Below are 20,000 nucleotides of genomic sequence, written 5' to 3'. Positions count from 1 at the left end.
AAGGGTTTTGGGAAACACTCGTCACCACATCGCTCTTTTTACAACCGACGCATCGTACTGTGATAGTTCAGCCGCGAGTTATATCAGTGTGTGTGTGTGTGTGTGTGTGTGTGTGTGTGTTCACCTTTCCGCTCTGCATGATCACCATCACACCGGCTGAGATCTCTATGAGGATGAGGACAGACAGCAGCCCGGCGAACTGAAGACCACAAACACACATATGCTCGCTCACTCTCGCTCACATGCAAGTGTGTGTGTATGAGCACGTGTGTATGCATGCGTGTGTGTGTGTGTGTCCTGCTCACCACACTGAGAGAGCCTTTGCTGCTGCAGCAGACTCCACAGTTCCCGATGACGGACACCAGCAGCATCAGCGCACCCGACACCATCAGCACCATCACACCTGCACACACACACACACACACACACACACACACACACAGTCAGATCAGAACACACACACACACACACACATACAGTCAGATCAGAACACACACACACACACACAGTCAGATCAGAACACACACACACACACACACACACACACACACACACATACACACACACACACACACACACACACACACACACACACACACACACACACACACACACACACACACACAGTCAGATCAGAACACACACACACACACACACACACACACACACACACACACAGTCACACACACACACACACACACACACACACACACACACACACACACACACACAGTCAGATCAGAACACACACACACACACACAGTCAGATCAGAACACACACACACACACACACACACACACACACACACACATACATACACACACACACACACACACACACACACACACACACACACACACAGTCAGATCAGAACACACACACACACACACACAGTCAGATCAGATCACACACTCAGATACACTCACTCATACAGTATATACTTAAATTCACACACACACAGACACACACACACACCGATGTTGAACTGGCTGGTGTTCAGGTCGATGTCGAAGAATCCTCTGGTTTCAGCGCCGAAGCGGAGCCACAATCCCAGAGACACCAGACTGAAGCCCAGCAGCTGAAGACAATCAATCAATCAATCAATCAATCATCACCACAGAGGAAGAAGACCATCACCATCACCATCATCATCATCATCATCATCATCATCATCATCAGCAGCAGCAGCAGTGGTGGTGGTGGTGGTGAGTGTCAGATCCTCCACGCTTCACTCTTCAGTTCTGCTGTTCTGCAGTGTATTCACACTCAGTGTTTGTATGTGAGCTACACGTATAACTGAACTACAGGTAAATATGAAGCTGCTGTACTGAATAGTTCACACTCTGGCACAATATAAATCAACACTGACGACGTGTTCAATGAACTGAAGATGACCTTCCACATGAGCTGTTGATAACAGACTGACGGCGCACTTCTGCATTAGTGTTTGCCAGTTAAAGGGAGACTGATAAAGCTTGTGTGTTAAATATGTTATTATAAACACATCTCCTGACCTGAATTAAACCCAGGTGAAGGATTCTGAAGAGACATGGAGCTTCTCTGAGCATCCTCCATGCCTGGAAGTGTCAGTGCTGCCATCAAACCTCACACACAAACCCCTGATAAAGCAGCTCTGATGTGGAGTTTACTCATTACACATCAGCTTAATTAAAGTACAACTATCAAATACAGTACTTCAGTTATTATGGTAAGCTCGCCGTCATCAGTTAAACAGATGTTATATTAAACTCTGGTCTACATTTTGGAAATTGTTTTCTTTCATTGAGATGTTGTTTTTGAGTGGGGGTGTGTGAATATATCATATTTCACTCGTATTTAACTGCTTCTGTTGATTAATTCTGGCTAGTGCTCGTCGTTCTAGTGTAGTTCTCCTATAATGGCCGCTGCGAGACACTGGCGGCATCTGGTGGCCGTTTCCCAGACAGCAGCAGTGTCTCCTCCTGCGGACTCTCTGCGCTCCGCTTTACCTAAACACACACACACAGGCCACGCCTCTTATTCTAATGCGTCATTGGCTGAGCCCTGCCTTATGCAAATACTGCAAGGTGAATGTCCGACTAGCACTCTTCATGTTTGCATGTTTATGCGGGTTATTAGAACAAAGATGAGCAGCATTACTATTATTATTATTATTATAATGTGCGGAGACACCGTTAAACCCAGAGTAGTGTACTACACACACACACACACACACACACACACACACACAGAGAGAGAAGCACCTACCCCGTAGATAATGTTGAACAGGACCAGGAAACATTTACTGATCTGCGCACAGCCGTCCATCATAGGAAAGTCACTGCACTGAAACACACACACACACACACACACACACACAACAACAAACTTACAAAACAGTAAGTGTAAAATACAAAAAGTGTCGCAGAAATGGGATTAACACACAAATGCAAACACACACACACACACACACACACACACACACACACACACACACACACACACACACACACACACACACACACACACAACAGCAAACTTACAAAACAGTAAGTGTAACATACAACAAGTGTCGCAGAAACAGCATTAACACACACACACACACACACACACACACACACACACACACACACACACAACAACAAACTTACAAAACAGTAAGTGTAAAATACAAAAAGTGTCGCAGAAATGGGATTAACACACAAATGCAAACACACACACACACACACACACACACACACACACACACACACACACACACACACACACACACACAACAGCAAACTTACAAAACAGTAAGTGTAACATACAACAAGTGTCGCAGAAACAGCATTAACACACACACACACACACACACACACACACACACACACACACACACACACACACACACTGATTCTGACCTGGTGTTGAGCGCTTCAGAGGTTGCAGGTGCTGGAATGAACTCCACAAGTGTGTGTGAGAGACTCTGCGGGCGGAGGATAGGCATGATGAGAAAGGCGTTCTGCGCATGCGCTCATCGCCCCCTCCGCGCAGTTTCTGTTCTGAAAAAGTGAAACTGAACAGAGGACGCACAGAAGCCACTGTTTCAGAGTAAACGACCCCCCCCCCCCCCCCACACACACACAGACCGTATAACCGCAAGACTGATGAAAGAGGCGAGAAGTGTGTTCCAGAAACACTGTGCGTGTGTGTATGTGTGTGTGTGTGTGTCTCAAAGGAAACCACATGCAATAATCAGAGGCAGAGCACTGAAACAACAGCCAGTCAGGAAATGGTGGAGCTGTTTATTAGGTAAACGAGGTGGCTGTGGGTGTGTGGGTGTGTGTGTGTGTGTGTGTGTGTGTGTGTGTGTGTGTGATTCAGAAGTGTTTTGTAGTTTGTAACCCTGCTCGTCTGCAGAGATGGCAAAAGTGCAAACATCCGTTCCTTCAGCAGTAGTACAGATCCTCCTGTTTAAAGCGACTCTGGTAAAGTAGAAGTGCTGACTACACACAAGTGCTGACTACACACAGGTGCTGACTACACACAGGTCTGACTACACACAGGTCTGACTACACACAGGTCTGATTACACACAGGTGCTGACTACACACAGGTGCTGACTACACACAAGTGCTGACTACACACAGGTGCTGACTACACACAGGTCTGACTACACACAAGTGCTGACTACACACAGGTGCTGACTACACACAGGTCTGACTACACACAGGTCTGACTACACACAGGTCTGATTACACACAGGTGCTGACTACACACAGGTCTGACTACACACAGGTGCTGACTACACACAGGTCTGACTACACAAAGGTCTGACTACACACAGGTCTGACTACACACAGGTCTGACTACACACAGGTCTGACTACACACAGGTCTGACTACACACAGGTGCTGACTACACACAGGTGCTGACTACACAAAGGTCTGACTACACACAGGTCTGACTACACACAGGTCTGACTACACACAGGTCTGACTACACACAGGTGCTGACTACACACAGGTCTGACTACACACAGGTGCTGACTACACACAGGTCTGACTACACACAGGTGCTGACTACACACAGGTGCTGACTACACACAGGTCTGATTACACACAGGTGCTGACTACACACAGGTCTGACTACACACAGGTCTGACTACACACAGGTCTGACTACACACAGATGCTGACTACACACAGGTCTGACTACACACAGGTCTGACTACACACAGGTGCTGACTACACACAGGTCTGACTACACACAGGTCTGACTACACACAGGTGCTGACTACACACAGGTCTGACTACACACAGGTGCTGACTACACACAGGTCTGACTACACACAGGTCTGACTACACACAGGTGCTGACTACACACAGGTCTGACTACACACAGGTGCTGACTACACACAGGTCTGACTACACACAGGTCTGACTACACACAGGTGCTGACTACACACAGGTCTGACTACACACAGGTGCTGACTACACACAAGTGCTGACTACACACAGGTCTGACTACACACAGGTCTGACTACACACAGGTGCTGACTACACACAGGTGCTGACTACACACAGGTGCTGACTACACACAGGTGCTGACTACACACAAGTGCTGACTACACACAGGTCTGACTACACACAGGTCTGACTACACACAGGTGCTGACTACACACAGGTGCTGACTACACACAGGTCTGACTACACACAGGTCTGACTACACACAGGTCTGACTACACACAGGTGCTGACTACACACAGGTGCTGACTACACACAGGTGCTGACTACACACAGGTCTGACTACACACAGGTGCTGACTACACACAAGTGCTGACTACACACAGGTCTGACTACACACAGGTCTGACTACACACAGGTGCTGACTACACACAGGTGCTGACTACACACAAGTGCTGACTACACACAAGTGCTGACTACACACAGGTCTGACTACACACAGGTCTGACTACACACAGGTGCTGACTACACACAGGTGCTGACTACACACAAGTGCTGACTACACACAAGTGCTGACTACACACAGGTGCTGACTACACACAGGTGCTGACTACACACAGGTCTGACTACACACAGGTGCTGACTACACACAGGTCTGACTACACACAGGTGCTGACTACACACAGGTCTGACTACACACAGGTGCTGACTACACACAGGTCTGACTACACACAGGTGCTGACTACACACAGGTCTGACTACACACAGGTGCTGACTACACACAAGTGCTGACTACACACAAGTGCTGACTACACACAGGTGCTGACTACACACAGGTCTGACTACACACAGGTGCTGACTACACACAAGTGCTGACTACACACAGGTGCTGACTACACACAGGTCTGACTACACACAGGTCTGACTACACACAGGTGCTGACTACACACAAGTGCTGACTACACACAGGTCTGACTACACACAGGTGCTGACTACACACAGGTCTGACTACACACAGGTCTGACTACACACAGGTGCTGACTACACACAGGTGCTGACTACACACAGGTGCTGACTACACACAGGTCTGACTACACACAGGTGCTGACTACACACAAGTGCTGACTACACACAGGTGCTGACTACACACAGGTCTGACTACACACAGGTCTGACTACACACAGGTGCTGACTACACACAAGTGCTGACTACACACAGGTCTGACTACACACAGGTGCTGACTACACACAGGTCTGACTACACACAGGTCTGACTACACACAGGTGCTGACTACACACAGGTGCTGACTACACACAGGTGCTGACTACACACAGGTCTGACTACACACAGGTGCTGACTACACACAAGTGCTGACTACACACAGGTCTGACTACACACAGGTCTGACTACACACAGGTGCTGACTACACACAGGTCTGACTACACACAGGTGCTGACTACACACAGGTGCTGACTACACACAAGTGCTGACTACACACAAGTGCTGACTACACACAGGTCTGACTACACACAGGTCTGACTACACACAGGTGCTGACTACACACAGGTGCTGACTACACACAAGTGCTGACTACACACAAGTGCTGACTACACACAGGTGCTGACTACACACAGGTGCTGACTACACACAGGTCTGACTACACACAGGTCTGACTACACACAGGTCTGACTACACACAGGTCTGACTACACACAGGTGCTGACTACACACAGGTCTGACTACACACAGGTCTGACTACACACAGGTCTGACTACACACAGGTGCTGACTACACACAGGTGCTGACTACACACAGGTCTGACTACACACAGGTGCTGACTACACACAGGTGCTGACTACACACAAGTGCTGACTACACACAGGTCTGACTACACACAGGTGCTGACTACACACAGGTCTGACTACACACAGGTGCTGACTACACACAGGTCTGACTACACACAGGTGCTGACTACACACAGGTCTGACTACACACAGGTGCTGACTACACACAGGTCTGACTACACACAGGTGCTGACTACACACAAGTGCTGACTACACACAAGTGCTGACTACACACAGGTGCTGACTACACACAGGTCTGACTACACACAGGTGCTGACTACACACAGGTCTGACTACACACAGGTCTGACTACACACAAGTGCTGACTACACACAGGTGCTGACTACACACAGGTCTGACTACACACAGGTCTGACTACACACAGGTGCTGACTACACACAGGTGCTGACTACACACAGGTCTGACTACACACAGGTCTGACTACACACAGGTCTGACTACACACAGGTGCTGACTACACACAAGTGCTGACTACACACAGGTCTGACTACACACAGGTCTGACTACACACAGGTCTGACTACACACAGGTGCTGACTACACACAAGTGCTGACTACACACAAGTGCTGACTACACACAGGTGCTGACTACACACAGGTCTGACTACACACAGGTGCTGACTACACACAAGTGCTGACTACACACAGGTCTGACTACACACAGGTCTGACTACACACAGGTGCTGACTACACACAGGTCTGACTACACACAGGTGCTGACTACACACAGGTGCTGACTACACACAAGTGCTGACTACACACAAGTGCTGACTACACACAGGTCTGACTACACACAGGTCTGACTACACACAGGTGCTGACTACACACAGGTCTGACTACACACAGGTGCTGACTACACACAAGTGCTGACTACACACAGGTGCTGACTACACACAGGTGCTGACTACACACAGGTGCTGACTACACACAGGTGCTGACTACACACAAGTGCTGACTACACACAGGTCTGACTACACACAGGTGCTGACTACACACAGGTCTGACTACACACAGGTGCTGACTACACACAGGTCTGACTACACACAGGTCTGACTACACACAGGTGCTGACTACACACAGGTGCTGACTACACACAAGTGCTGACTACACACAAGTGCTGACTACACACAGGTGCTGACTACACACAGGTGCTGACTACACACAGGTGCTGACTACACACAAGTGCTGACTACACACAGGTGCTGACTACACACAGGTGCTGACTACACACAGGTGCTGACTACACACAAGTGCTGACTACACACAGGTGCTGACTACACACAAGTGCTGACTACACACAAGTGCTGACTACACACAGGTGCTGACTACACACAGGTCTGACTACACACAGGTGCTGACTACACACAAGTGCTGACTACACACAGGTGCTGACTACACACAGGTCTGACTACACACAGGTGCTGACTACACACAGGTGCTGACTACACACAGGTGCTGACTACACACAAGTGCTGACTACACACAAGTGCTGACTACACACAGGTGCTGACTACACACAGGTCTGACTACACACAGGTGCTGACTACACACAAGTGCTGACTACACACAGGTGCTGACTACACACAGGTCTGACTACACACAAGTGCTGACTACACACAGGTCTGACTACACACAAGTGCTGACTACACACAAGTGCTGACTACACACAGGTGCTGACTACACCTTGGTAGCTCAGTAAAAGTAAAGAAGGATACTCACACTCGCCTCAAACATGTACAAACCCCAGTCCAGACACACAGTGGCGCCTGCAGCTGTACACACTGTGCGTTCATACCATGAGAAGGAGGGAATTAATGCTGCTTTTTATTTATCTATTACATAATTTAAATTGATTATTACACAGTAAACACTACGGCATATTGATAAAGCAAGAACGTTTGAAAGCAAAGCAAGAAAGTGTGTTTTAAAGTGTGTATCTGCATGGAGATGGTACAGAAATCTGTTGCCGTTAGTTTTGCTGGAGGTTTTTCCGCACTGAACATGACAGTTCAGATAGCTGTTGTTGAACAGCAGGTTCAGAATGAGTGAACGCTCTTTAAAACAGATACACTGAACTGAGACATTTACCAAAAGGCCTGAAACTGATGATACGAATACTGATCTCCTGCACGGGGTGGAGACTGCATTCGCATCAGCACCTGAGCACCTTACTCTCTTCCCGGAGACCCGGGAGGGATATGATGGTGATGAAGTCTCTTTCTCCACAACCCTTCCTGCTCTCATTCATCTAAACCCTCCTGTTTTTGCCAAAATACTCTCGTATTTTACCATTCTACCCGCTATCATCCTATCATTCAGTATTTTTCCATAATTCTGATATATTTTAATCTTGAAAGCAGGCTGAACTTCATATTAAATGTCACACACACACTGCGTGTCTTGGCAGAACACCTGACGACGATGATGATGATGATGATGATGATGATGATATTTACATGTTCATCCATCAGAGGTGTCAGAGAGAGGATCATATTGATGATGATTACTGATATTCCAGATGACCCAGAGATGCAGACAATCCCCACACTGACGGAGGACACACACACACACACACACACACACACACACACACACACACACACACACACACACACACACACACACACACACACACACACACACACACACACATACACACACACACACACACACACACACACACACACACACAGGTCACAGAGACACACACAACATAATGCACACTCACATAATACACACTCGCTCGTACACACTCTGACACTGCCCCCTCGTGGACACAGCCCTTAACAACACACACACACACACACTAGCACTATGCACTCACTGCCCTCTAGAGGACACAGCCACATATGGGTAATGATTATTAGCTAACTCAGCTGCTGTAACCTAGAGGCGAGGAGAAAATGCTAATAAAGCTAATGCTAAAGCTAATGGTAAACCTAATGTTAAAGCTAATGTTAAAGCTAATGTTAAAGCTAATGTTAAAGCTAATGTTAACCCTAATGTTAAAGCTAATGCTAAAGCTAATGTTAACCCTAATGTTAAAGCTAATGTTAACCCTAATGTTAAAGCTAATGCTAAAGCTAATGCTAAAGCTAATGTTAACCCTAGTGTTAAAGCTAATGTTAACCCTAATGTTAAAGCTAATGTTAAAGCTAATGTTAAAGCTAATGTTAAAGCTAATGTTAACCCTAATGGTAAAGCTAATGTTAACCCTAATGTTAAAGCTAATGTTAAAGCTAATGCTAAAGCTAATGTTAACCCTAATGTTAAAGCTAATGTTAAAGCTAATGTTAAAGCTAATGTTAACGCTAATGTTAACCCTAATGTTAAAGCTAATGTTAAAGCTAATGTTAAAGCTAATGTTAAAGCTAATGTTAACCCTAATGTTAAAGCTAATGTTAAAGCTAATGTTAACCCTAATGTTAAAGCTAATGCTAAAGCTAATGTTAACCCTAATGTTAAAGCTAATGTTAACCCTAATGTTAAAGCTAATGCTAAAGCTAATGCTAAAGCTAATGTTAACCCTAATGTTAAAGCTAATGTTAACCCTAATGTTAAAGCTAATGTTAAAGCTAATGTTAAAGCTAATGTTAAAGCTAATGTTAACCCTAATGTTAAAGCTAATGTTAAAGCTAATGTTAACCCTAATGTTAAAGCTAATGCTAAAGCTAATGCTAAAGCTAATGTTAACCCTAATGTTAAAGCTAATGTTAACCCTAATGTTAAAGCTAATGTTAAAGCTAATGTTAAAGCTAATGTTAAAGCTAATGTTAACCCTAATGTTAAAGCTAATGTTAAAGCTAATGTTAAAGCTAATGTTAAAGCTAATGTTAAAGCTAATGTTAACCCTAATGTTAAAGCTAATGTTAAAGCTAATGTTAAAGCTAATGTTAAAGCTAATGTTAACCCTAATGTTAAAGCTAATGTTAAAGCTAATGTTAACCCTAATGTTAAAGCTAATGTTAAAGCTAATGTTAAAGCTAATGTTAACCCTAATGTTAAAGCTAATGTTAAAGCTAATGTTAAAGCTAATGTTAAAGCTAATGTTAACCCTAATGTTAAAGCTAATGTTAAAGCTAATGTTAAAGCTAATGTTAAAGCTAATGTTAACCCTAATGTTAAAGCTAATGTTAAAGCTAATGTTAAAGCTAATGTTAAAGCTAATGTTAAAGCTAATGTTAACCCTAATGTTAAAGCTAATGTTAAAGCTAATGTTAAAGCTAATGTTAAAGCTAATGTTAAAGCTAATGTTAAAGCTAATGTTAAAGCTAATGTTAACCCTAATGTTAAAGCTAATGTTAAAGCTAATGTTAACCCTAATGTTAAAGCTAATGTTAAAGCTAATGTTAAAGCTAATGTTAAAGCTAATGTTAACCCTAATGTTAAAGCTAATGTTAAAGCTAATGTTAAAGCTAATGTTAAAGCTAATGTTAACCCTAATGTTAAAGCTAATGTTAAAGCTAATGTTAACCCTAATGTTAAAGCTAATGTTAAAGCTAATGTTAAAGCTAATGTTAAAGCTAATGTTAACCCTAATGTTAAAGCTAATGTTAAAGCTAATGTTAAAGCTAATGTTAAAGCTAATGTTAACCCTAATGTTAAAGCTAATGTTAAAGCTAATGTTAAAGCTAATGTTAAAGCTAATGTTAACCCTAATGTTAAAGCTAATGTTAAAGCTAATGTTAACCCTAATGTTAAAGCTAATGTTAACCCTAATGTTAAAGTTAATGTTAACCCTAATGTTAAAGCTAATGTTAAAGCTAATGTTAAAGCTAATGTTAAAGCTAATGTTAAAGCTAATGTTAAACAGTATTATTTATACACAGACTGCTCTTTATGTCGTCTAGAAAACAGTCAATTACAGAAAGAAAGACTCCGGCCAGATGTTCACAGACTGGGTCACATTTGCAGCATTATTAAGCAGCTAAGCTAAATCTTGTTGATGATGAGTACTGTCATGGCCATGTCTGCTTCAGGAGAGACTCTGGGTATGAAGAACTGTCTGTGCTTTGATGTTTGCGAGCTCTGTCATTGCGGGAATGCTGCTCTCCAGAGGCGTGTTGTCCCACAGACCCGCATGGGCCACAGAGAACGCTCTCCGACAGATCGTGCAGTAGCTTAATAATCATTTCTAACACTCTGCAGCAGGTATCTGCTTCACTCTCTGTGGTACTTTAGCACTCGCTTGCGTTTAAACTGTAAGACAAACTAGTGATGTGCGGATGGATACTGAAATATCAACATCTCCAATACCAGCTTTGTATGTGTTAGAATCGATCATCTCATCAAAATATCAATATTTCAGTCATTTTGATCAAATATTTAGTTTATTGGAAGTAGAAACACAGCAGAAAGTCACCACAATTACCATAGTTTCTCTGAATAATGCCAATTTAGTCTGAACTACTTGTTCCTCCCCCTGCCAAGTGCGTAATATGGCACTATACAGCAGCAGAGCACGCTAGCTAGCCACTCAGTCCGCTGGGGTGACGGTCGCACATGTTCAGTCAGGCTGTCATTGGATGTGGTCATACGTGTGGAGCTACTTCACTTTCTTAAACTCAAATGAAAGGGATTGTGACACATGTAAGGAAACAGCGAGGTAATACCACAAACCTAATCCAACATCGACACATAAATCACACGACAGAGTATGACTGCGCCATGATGACTAGGTGGCCAGTGGAGGAGGAATGGAGAGGCACAGGTGCTGTCAGGACGAGACAGACGTGGCTTTCTGAGTGCAGCAGGCAGGTACAGAGAGGACATGTGCTGATGTGGCTGTGTTTTGGGGGCTCGGGTTTTTGTGATGATGAGGGGTGGGGGTAAGGGTGGGGGTGAGGGTGGGGATGGGTTACCTGGATAAGTATCTGCCACTACTTTCTGTCAAGACTCGACCGACTCTGCTTAGAAGACCCGCCCTCCTCCCTGGACAAAGACCAATCAAACTAACCATGATGTCCAGTATTACCCAATCAAAAGCAGCACATGATGCATCCACACAGCAGGAGTGTGAGAGGATTCGCATGAAAAGCTGCTCTGTATTTTAATAGACGAGTGGCAACCCTGTGTGTGTGCGCTTGTGTATGTGTGTGTGTGTCCCTGTGTGTGTGTGTGTGTTAGTGTGTGCGTGCGTGTGTGTGTCCGTGTGTGTGTGTGTGTGTGTGTACTTAAGGGCTGTGTCCACTAGGGTGCAGTGAGTGGATAGTGCTGGTGTGTGTGTGTGTGTGTGTGTGTGTGTGTGTGTGTGTGTGTGTGAGTGTGTGTGTGAGTGTGTGTGTGTGTGTGTGTGTGTGTGTGTGTGTGTGTGTGTGAGTGTGTGTGTGAGTGTGTGTGTGTGTGTGAGTGTGTGTGTGTGTGTGTGTGTGTGAGTGTGTGTGTGAGTGTGTGTGTGTGTGTGAGTGTGTGTGTGAGTGTGTGTGTGTGTGTGTGTGTGTGTGTGTGTGTGTGTGAGTGTGTGTGTGAGTGTGTGTGTGTGTGTGTGGTTCAAGTCTCGGCTGGGTCAGTTGGTGTTTCTGTGTGGAGTTTGCATGTTCTCCCCGTGTTGGCATGGGTTTCCTCCAGGTGCTCCGGTTTAAGTCCAAACACATACTAAATTGGCTGTAGTGTGCGGGTGTGTGTGTGTGTGTGTGTGTGAGAGAGAGAATGAGTGTGTATGGCTGTTTCCCAGTACTGGGTTGCAGCTGGAAGAGCATCCGCTGTGTAAAGCATGGAATAGTTGGTGGATGACCCCTGATGAGTAACTGTACTAAGCTGAAAAGAAAATGAATATGTGTGTGTGTGTGTGTGTGTCACACTCTCTGTGTGCAGTAATAGTCGTCGTACGGCTGGTGTGTGTTGGTGGCTGTTGGCCGAGGGATGCTGTAGTCTTTCTCTGTGCTGATTTCCTGAAACACACACACACACACACACACACACACACACACACACACACACACACACACACACACACACACATACACACACACACACACACACACATACACACACACACACACAAGTGGGTCACGTGACAATGACATCATCACCTTTGCAACACTGTGATTGGATGATGAGGACTCACTGTCATGACGACTGCAGGCGCTGCGTCTTCTTCACCTGCAACACAAACACACAGAGCTTTACCCAGAGGAGCAGCGGGACTGCAGTGCATGCTGGGATTGTGTGGGACTGCAGTGCATGCTGGGATTGTGTGGGACTGCAGTGCATGCTGGGATTGTGTGGGACTGCAGTGCATGCTGGGATTGTGTGGGACTGCAGTGCATGCTGGGATTGTGTGGGACTGCAGTGCATGCTTCATTCAGTCTGGCCTGCCACTGTGAGTCTCTGAACCCCCCCGCTCTTCACTTACCCACCACCCCACCATCAACCCCCCTAAAATGTGTGTGCTTCTCTGTATGCAGTGTGTGTGTGTGTGTGTGTGTGTGTGTGTGTGTGTGTTCACCTCTTCTGTCCGCCGTCTGGTAGCCGCTGTTTTCCAGGCCGCTTTTGGGCTCCATCTGCATCCCGGCACTCGTCCAGCCCATGAAGTCCAGCGGCGGGTCTTTGGGACGAGCCTTGTGCTTGAACATGAAGAGGACCTGAGTGAAGCCATGCCCCAGCAGCAGCACCCAGCCGTTGGCGGTCAGTGCGACACTGATGAGTGGGTCGTCCCAGGCAGCGCTGCGGTTCCCGAATGTGAGCATGGCGATCCAGACGGCCCAGATGGCGGCGCTCAGCAGCAGCGTCAGCAGGAGCAGCACCCCCTGCAGGGTGAGCCGGCGGTGCGCGTGGCCGCTGGAGCTGTAGCTGTAGCTGACGGCGGTGTGGCGGAGCAGGTGGATAGCGGACACCAGTGCCACCGCCAGCAGCAGCAGCACGTAGATCTGCAGCATGGCGAACTGCGGCGGGGTGTAGTGGCAGCTCCGACCGTCCTGGACCAGCACCACCAGCAGCCACTCGGCCGCCAGCACTGCCTGCACCAGTGCCAGAACCGCTGCCAGCCCTGCCTCCCTCCACCCGCGTGCCAGCGGCAGCTGCAGCAGAGCCAGAGCGCGTGCCAACAAGCCACCAAACGCCAGGCTGAAGGCCACGCCAAACACAAACACCCGCACCGGGCAGGTCTGGGGTGACAGTGAGATGATGAAGGCGTAGGGCAGGGCGAAGATCCCTGCCGTGGCCATCAGGAACAGCAGCAGCGCAGACAGGGAGGTGGGCAGGGCGTCGGGCAGGGTGGCAGGATGGTGGCGGCGGCAGCAGAGCGGCAGCACAGCCAGCATCAGCACCACACTGCACAGCAGACCCAGAGCGGCCGCCGCCTGCACCGCAATCCCCCAGCCAGCACACAGCGGCCAGTACAGCGGGGCCAGAGCTGCACCACAGCCTGCCGGCCGGGCGGCGTTCAGCTGGAGCTCCATACACACACTCACACACACTCACACACACACACTCAGCTGGAGGACGATGAAGATGAAGATCTGTGGCTCACTGTGACCTGCAGGAAACACAGACACTCTCTGTCACTCGGAGAAACAGTGTAGAGCTGTAAACGTGTGTGTGTGTGTGTGTGTGTGTGTGACAGTGAGTTTGAGCTGGTCAGTGGTGTGTGTGTGTGTGTGTGTGTGTGTGACGCAGTGAGTTTGAGCTGGTCAGTGGTGTGTGTGTGTGTGTGTGTGTGACAGTGAGTTTGAGCTGGTCAGTGGTGTGTGTGTGTGTGTGTGTGTGTGTGACGCAGTGAGTTTGAGCTGGTCAGTGGTGTGTGTGTGTGTGTGTGTGTGACAGTGAGTTTGAGCTGGTCAGTGGTGTGTGTGTGTGTGTGTGTTTGTGTGTGTGTATGTGTGTGTGTGACAGTGAGTTTGAGCTGGTCAGTGGTGTGTGTGTGTGTGTGTGTGTGTGTGTGTGTGACAGTGAGTTTGAGCTGGTCAGTGGTGTGTGTGTGTGTGTGTGTGTGACAGTGAGTTTGAGCTGGTCAGTGGTGTGTGTGTGTGTGTGTGTGTGACAGTGAGTTTGAGCTGGTCAGTGGTGTGTGTGTGTGTGTGTGTGTGACAGTGAGTTTGAGCTGGTCAGTGGTGTGTGTGTGTGTGTGTGTGTGACAGTGAGTTTGAGCTGGTCAGTGGTGTGTGTGTGTGTGTGTGTGTGACAGTGAGTTTGAGCTGGTCAGTGGTGTGTGTGTGTGTGTGACAGTGAGTTTGAGCTGGTCAGTGGTGTGTGTGTGTGTGTGTGTGACAGTGAGTTTGAGCTGGTCAGTGGTGTGTGTGTGTGTGTGTGTGTGTGTGTGTGTGTGTGACAGTGAGTTTGAGCTGGTCAGTGGTGTGTGTGTGTGTGTGTGTGTGACAGTGAGTTTGAGCTGGTCAGTGGTGTGTGTGTGTGTGTGTGTGTGTGTGACAGTGAGTTTGAGCTGGTCAGTGGTGTGTGTGTGTGTGTGTGTGTGACAGTGAGTTTGAGCTGGTCAGTGGTGTTATACAATGGTTCAGATCTTACCTCTCTGACAGGTCATTCAGGGTGTCTTGGAGGGGAGAGGTGTCCAACCTACAGCATCTAAACACTGGGGTACCTCAAGGCTCTGTTCTTGGGCCACTTCTCTTCTCCATCTACACATCATCTCTAGGACCAGTCATCCAGAGACATGGATTCTCCTACCACTGCTATGCTGATGATACCCAGCTATACCTCTCTTTTCATCCTGATGATCCCTCGGTTCCAGCTCGTATCTCAGCCTGCCTGTTGGATATTTCACACTGGATGAAAGATCATCATCTTCAGCTGAACCTCGCAAAAACGGAAATGCTTGTAGTTTCTGCCAACCCGACTCTACACCATAACTTTTCAATCCAGATGGATGGGGCAACCATTACTGCATCCAAAATGGTGAAAAGCCTTGGAGTAACGATTGATGACCAACTAAACTTCTCTGACCACATTTCTAGAACTGCTCGATCGTGCAGATTTGCACTCTATAACATCAGAAAGATCCGACCCTTCTTATCTGAACATGCAGCTCAACTCCTTGTTCAAGCTCTTGTTCTCTCCAAACTGGATTACTGCAACTCTCTACTAGCTGGGCTTCCAGCTAACTCTATCAAGCCTCTTCAACTGCTCCAGAATGCAGCAGCACGAGTTGTCTTCAATGAACCTAAACGAGCACATGTCACTCCGCTGCTAGTCCGTTTGCACTGGCTGCCAGTTGCTGCTCGCATCAAATTCAAAACTCTGATGTTTGCCTACAAAGTGACTTCTGGCCTAGCACCTTCTTATCTGCACTCACTTCTGCAGATCTACGTGCCCTCCAGAAACTTGCGTTCTGTGAATGAACGTCGCCTCGTGGTTCCATCCCAAAGAGGAAAAAAATCACTTTCGCGAACGCTCACGCTCAATCTGCCCAGTTGGTGGAATGAACTCCCTAACTGCATCAGAACAGCAGAGTCACTCGCTATTTTCAAGAAACGACTAAAAACTCAACTATTTAGTCTCCACTTCACTTCCTAATCTGCAATTGCCTATTTGAATATCACACTAACTGTACAAAAAAAAAAAAAAAAAAAAAAAAAAAAAAAAAAAAAAAATTACTAACACTTCCCTTCTTAGACTTTACAGACCTGAAACTTGCCTTTAGTACTTATTCATTGTTGCTCTTAGTGGTGTAAATTGCTTCCTTGTCCTCATTTGTAAGTCGCTTTGGATAAAAGCGTCTGCTAAATGACTAAATGTAAATGGTGTGTGTGTGTGTGTGTGTGTGTGTGACAGTGAGTTTGAGCTGGTCAGTGGTGTGTGTGTGTGTGTGACAGTGAGTTTGAGCTGGTCAGTGGTGTGTGTGTGTGTGTGTGTGACAGTGAGTTTGAGCTGGTCAGTGGTGTGTGTGTGTGTGTGTGTGTGACAGTGAGTTTGAGCTGGTCAGTGGTGTGTGTGTGTGTGTGTGTGTGTGTGTGACAGTGAGTTTGAGCTGGTCAGTGGTGTGTGTGTGTGTGTGTGTGTGTGTGACAGTGAGTTTGAGCTGGTCAGTGGTGTGTGTGTGTGTGTGTGTGTGTGACAGTGAGTTTGAGCTGGTCAGTGGTGTGTGTGTGTGTGTGTGTGTGACAGTGAGTTTGAGCTGGTCAGTGGTGTGTGTGTGTGTGTGTGTGTGACAGTGAGTTTGAGCTGGTCAGTGGTGTGTGTGTGTGTGTGTGTGTGACAGTGAGTTTGAGCTGGTCAGTGGTGTGTGTGTGTGTGTGTGTGTGTGTGACAGTGAGTTTGAGCTGGTCAGTGGTGTGTGTGTGTGTGTGTGTGTGTGTGACAGTGAGTTTGAGCTGGTCAGTGGTGTGTGTGTGTGTGTGTGTGTGTGACAGTGAGTTTGAGCTGGTCAGTGGTGTGTGTGTGTGTGTGTGTGTGACAGTGAGTTTGAGCTGGTCAGTGGTGTGTGTGTGTGTGTGTGTGTGACAGTGAGTTTGAGCTGGTCAGTGGTGTGTGTGTGTGTGTGTGTGTGTGTGTGTGTGTGACAGTGAGTTTGAGCTGGTCAGTGGTGTGTGTGTGTGTGTGTGTGTGTGTGTGACAGTGAGTTTGAGCTGGTCAGTGGTGTGTGTGTGTGTGTGTGACAGTGAGTTTGAGCTGGTCAGTGGTGTGTGTGTGTGTGTGTGACAGTGAGTTTGAGCTGGTCAGTGGTGTGTGTGTGTGTGTGTGTGTGGGAGTAACATGTCGATTGCTCCCACGTGCAAACATGTTGCACTAAACAAATAAATTGAACCCTGGACGTGAAATGAATGAGCGATAAACAAGTCATACTCTTTACCGGTATCGACCCGCGTCATTGGACAAAATTAATACCCATCCTCTGTGGAGTATATTATAAGAACAGAACTTACACAATAGTGCACAGAGACGGACGGCCACTGGGCCTGCCTGTGTTGAAATACACAGCGAGAATTCCCTCTCTGTGGAGCATTCCCATTCGCATCTGAACAGCACACACTCACTGAATGGACAGATCACCAGTTGCGCTACATACGGGAAACTATTCAACCAGCGACAAAATCCAGCAGAGCGAGAGAGTCAACTGAGGTGAGCCAAAACGAGCTCGTCTATCTCTGGAAACATGGTAGAGGTAAAGCCATTGACATCATCTTAAATTACAGTACTCACCCGATCCCTTCTCCTGCCATAAGTGACGTGTCTAAGGTATATGAAGTGTGGACCGAGGCATCACCAGCGCAACAGCCCCCCATGGTGTGGCATCCTTGGCCCGGTTGGTACCAACACACAGCCCAGAACTTCCAACTTCACCACAAATAAAATCACAGAAGTGCTCCTCAGCCTTCCCAACAACAAGGCTTGCGGAGCTGACGGGGTCACTTATGAAGTGCTTAAAACACTTTACAGCCACGACGTTAACTCAGATTTTCAATGTCTGCTTAATCAATGGAAAAGTTCCTGATTTGTGGAAAGGAGCCATCATCCACAGGATTCCCAAGAAAGACAACATTCCGGAAGAGCCCTCCACCTATTTATGAAATGCATTGTGAATCGTATTCTGCCTTGGCTTGTGGATTCTGGTATACTATCAACAAAGCAAAAAGCAAAGAGAGGCAAGGAATGAACGAACATGTCTTCTGTTTGAAGACTGCTATTGATGACTTTAAACACGAGTCCTCACGCTTTTTTGCTGTGTTTCTTGACTTTGCTTTTGGGTCTTTACCTCATAGTGAAAGGATTCGCTCTCTTGAAGAGATAAAACTGCCAGAGCAGCACAGACGGATAATTAAGGATGTATATGAGAAATCTTTTATACAAGTAATGTGCGGACAGCATTTGACAAAACCCATAAAGCTTGCAGTTGGAATTAAAACAGGCTGTCCCTGGAGCGCAGTGAATTTTATTCTGGTATTAAACCAGTGGCTGAAATGGATCTGCCTCCTCGCCCCGCCCGATGTCATATCTCCGAATCCCGTCCAACCTTACGCAGATGACGTCGTCTTAGTGTCAAGAGAGGAAAATGTCATTACCAATATGTTGTCAGACACTGACTGCTTTCTGCAGTGGTCTGGACTCGAGGTGAAGAACAGCAAGTGTGCAGTGTTTTATGAACGCCGGTCCAGCGGCAACAGGTGGTACAGAGCCAAATATGACCATCCTCCTGTGTTCACAATCTCAGGAAATGCGATCAGAGTTTATGCCAGACATGAGACTTATAGTTACCTTGGACATAAATTTAACGTAGCTGGAGAATGGCAAGAACAACTGAATGAAATCTGCAATGAGTATTTTTGCAGACTGGACAAAATAGACCGCTGTCCTTTACCAGCCTGTCTAAGGGTGCTTTCACACCTACACTTTTGTTTGGGAACGTGTCTCGTTTGCCCAGTTAGCGCGGTGTGATTGGCATATGTGAACAGGGCAATCGCGCTCTGTTCCGCGCCAAAGTAATCGCTCCGAGATCGCTTGAATGAGGTGGTCTCGGCTCGATTGAAACGAACCCTGGAGCGGTTCGATTGCAGTGAGTAAGCGATCCGAGGGCGGTTATATCTCAGTGTTTATGGATATGTAATAGGCTTACGGCTATATGAAGAGAGAATTATGAGCAGGGTGGGAAGTTTCGCGAGTCTCCGGATGCCCGCAAACGAGTAATGATCTCCCGGTAATCTCGCGTCTCCCTCCCGGTTCTCAAATAGGCATCGTCGCGCACCCTTCTCACCCCTCCCCACCGCGTCTCTCCTCAGACACGTCGCGCGCGCACCCTGTCAATCACCACCAAACCACCACCT

General features: G+C 47.0%; 3 protein-coding genes across 7 annotated transcripts in view; 1 reads left to right on the top strand and 2 right to left on the bottom strand.

Annotated features, from left to right (window-relative positions):
* The window catches only part of cd9r (CD9 molecule related), a 5,848-nt gene extending 2,912 nt beyond the window's left edge, over positions 1-2,936 (bottom strand). For 3 of the 4 annotated variants that reach the window (NM_200552.3, XM_087242356.1, XM_087242357.1), the window contains 5 exon segments: positions 125-199; positions 306-403; positions 977-1,079; positions 2,249-2,326; positions 2,884-2,936. In NM_200552.3, coding sequence (NP_956846.2) covers positions 125-199; positions 306-403; positions 977-1,079; positions 2,249-2,308 — 336 coding nt within the window. In that variant the 5' untranslated portion in view covers positions 2,309-2,326; positions 2,884-2,936. 4 annotated transcript variants of the gene reach the window in all.
* wbp2nl (WBP2 N-terminal like) overlaps positions 1-20,000 on the top strand; it is a gene marked incomplete at its 3' end in the record, with an annotated part of 179,969 nt that overhangs the window by 152,034 nt on the left and 7,935 nt on the right. Inside the window, 3 exon segments of the mRNA NM_199710.1 lie at positions 15,519-15,558; positions 18,284-18,290; positions 19,720-19,725.
* The window catches only part of LOC101884876 (G protein-coupled receptor family C group 5 member B), a 12,226-nt gene continuing 3,829 nt past the window's right edge, over positions 11,604-20,000 (bottom strand). For both annotated transcript variants that reach the window (XM_087243788.1, XM_087243789.1), the window contains exons 2-4: positions 13,736-14,764; positions 13,355-13,389; positions 11,604-13,178 (exon numbers count right to left, since the gene is read on the bottom strand). In XM_087243788.1, coding sequence (XP_087099914.1) covers positions 13,083-13,178; positions 13,355-13,389; positions 13,736-14,687 — 1,083 coding nt within the window. In that variant the 5' untranslated portion in view covers positions 14,688-14,764 and the 3' untranslated portion in view covers positions 11,604-13,082. The remainder of the gene's footprint in view (positions 13,179-13,354; positions 13,390-13,735; positions 14,765-20,000) is intronic.

Source organism: Danio rerio, chromosome 3 (genome assembly GCF_052040795.2).
Source record: "Danio rerio strain M-AB ecotype USA chromosome 3, GRCz13ab, whole genome shotgun sequence".
NCBI lineage: Eukaryota > Metazoa > Chordata > Actinopteri > Cypriniformes > Danionidae > Danio > Danio rerio.
Note: the sequence above shows the minus strand (reverse complement) of the source record. Positions and strands in the feature narration are given on the sequence as shown.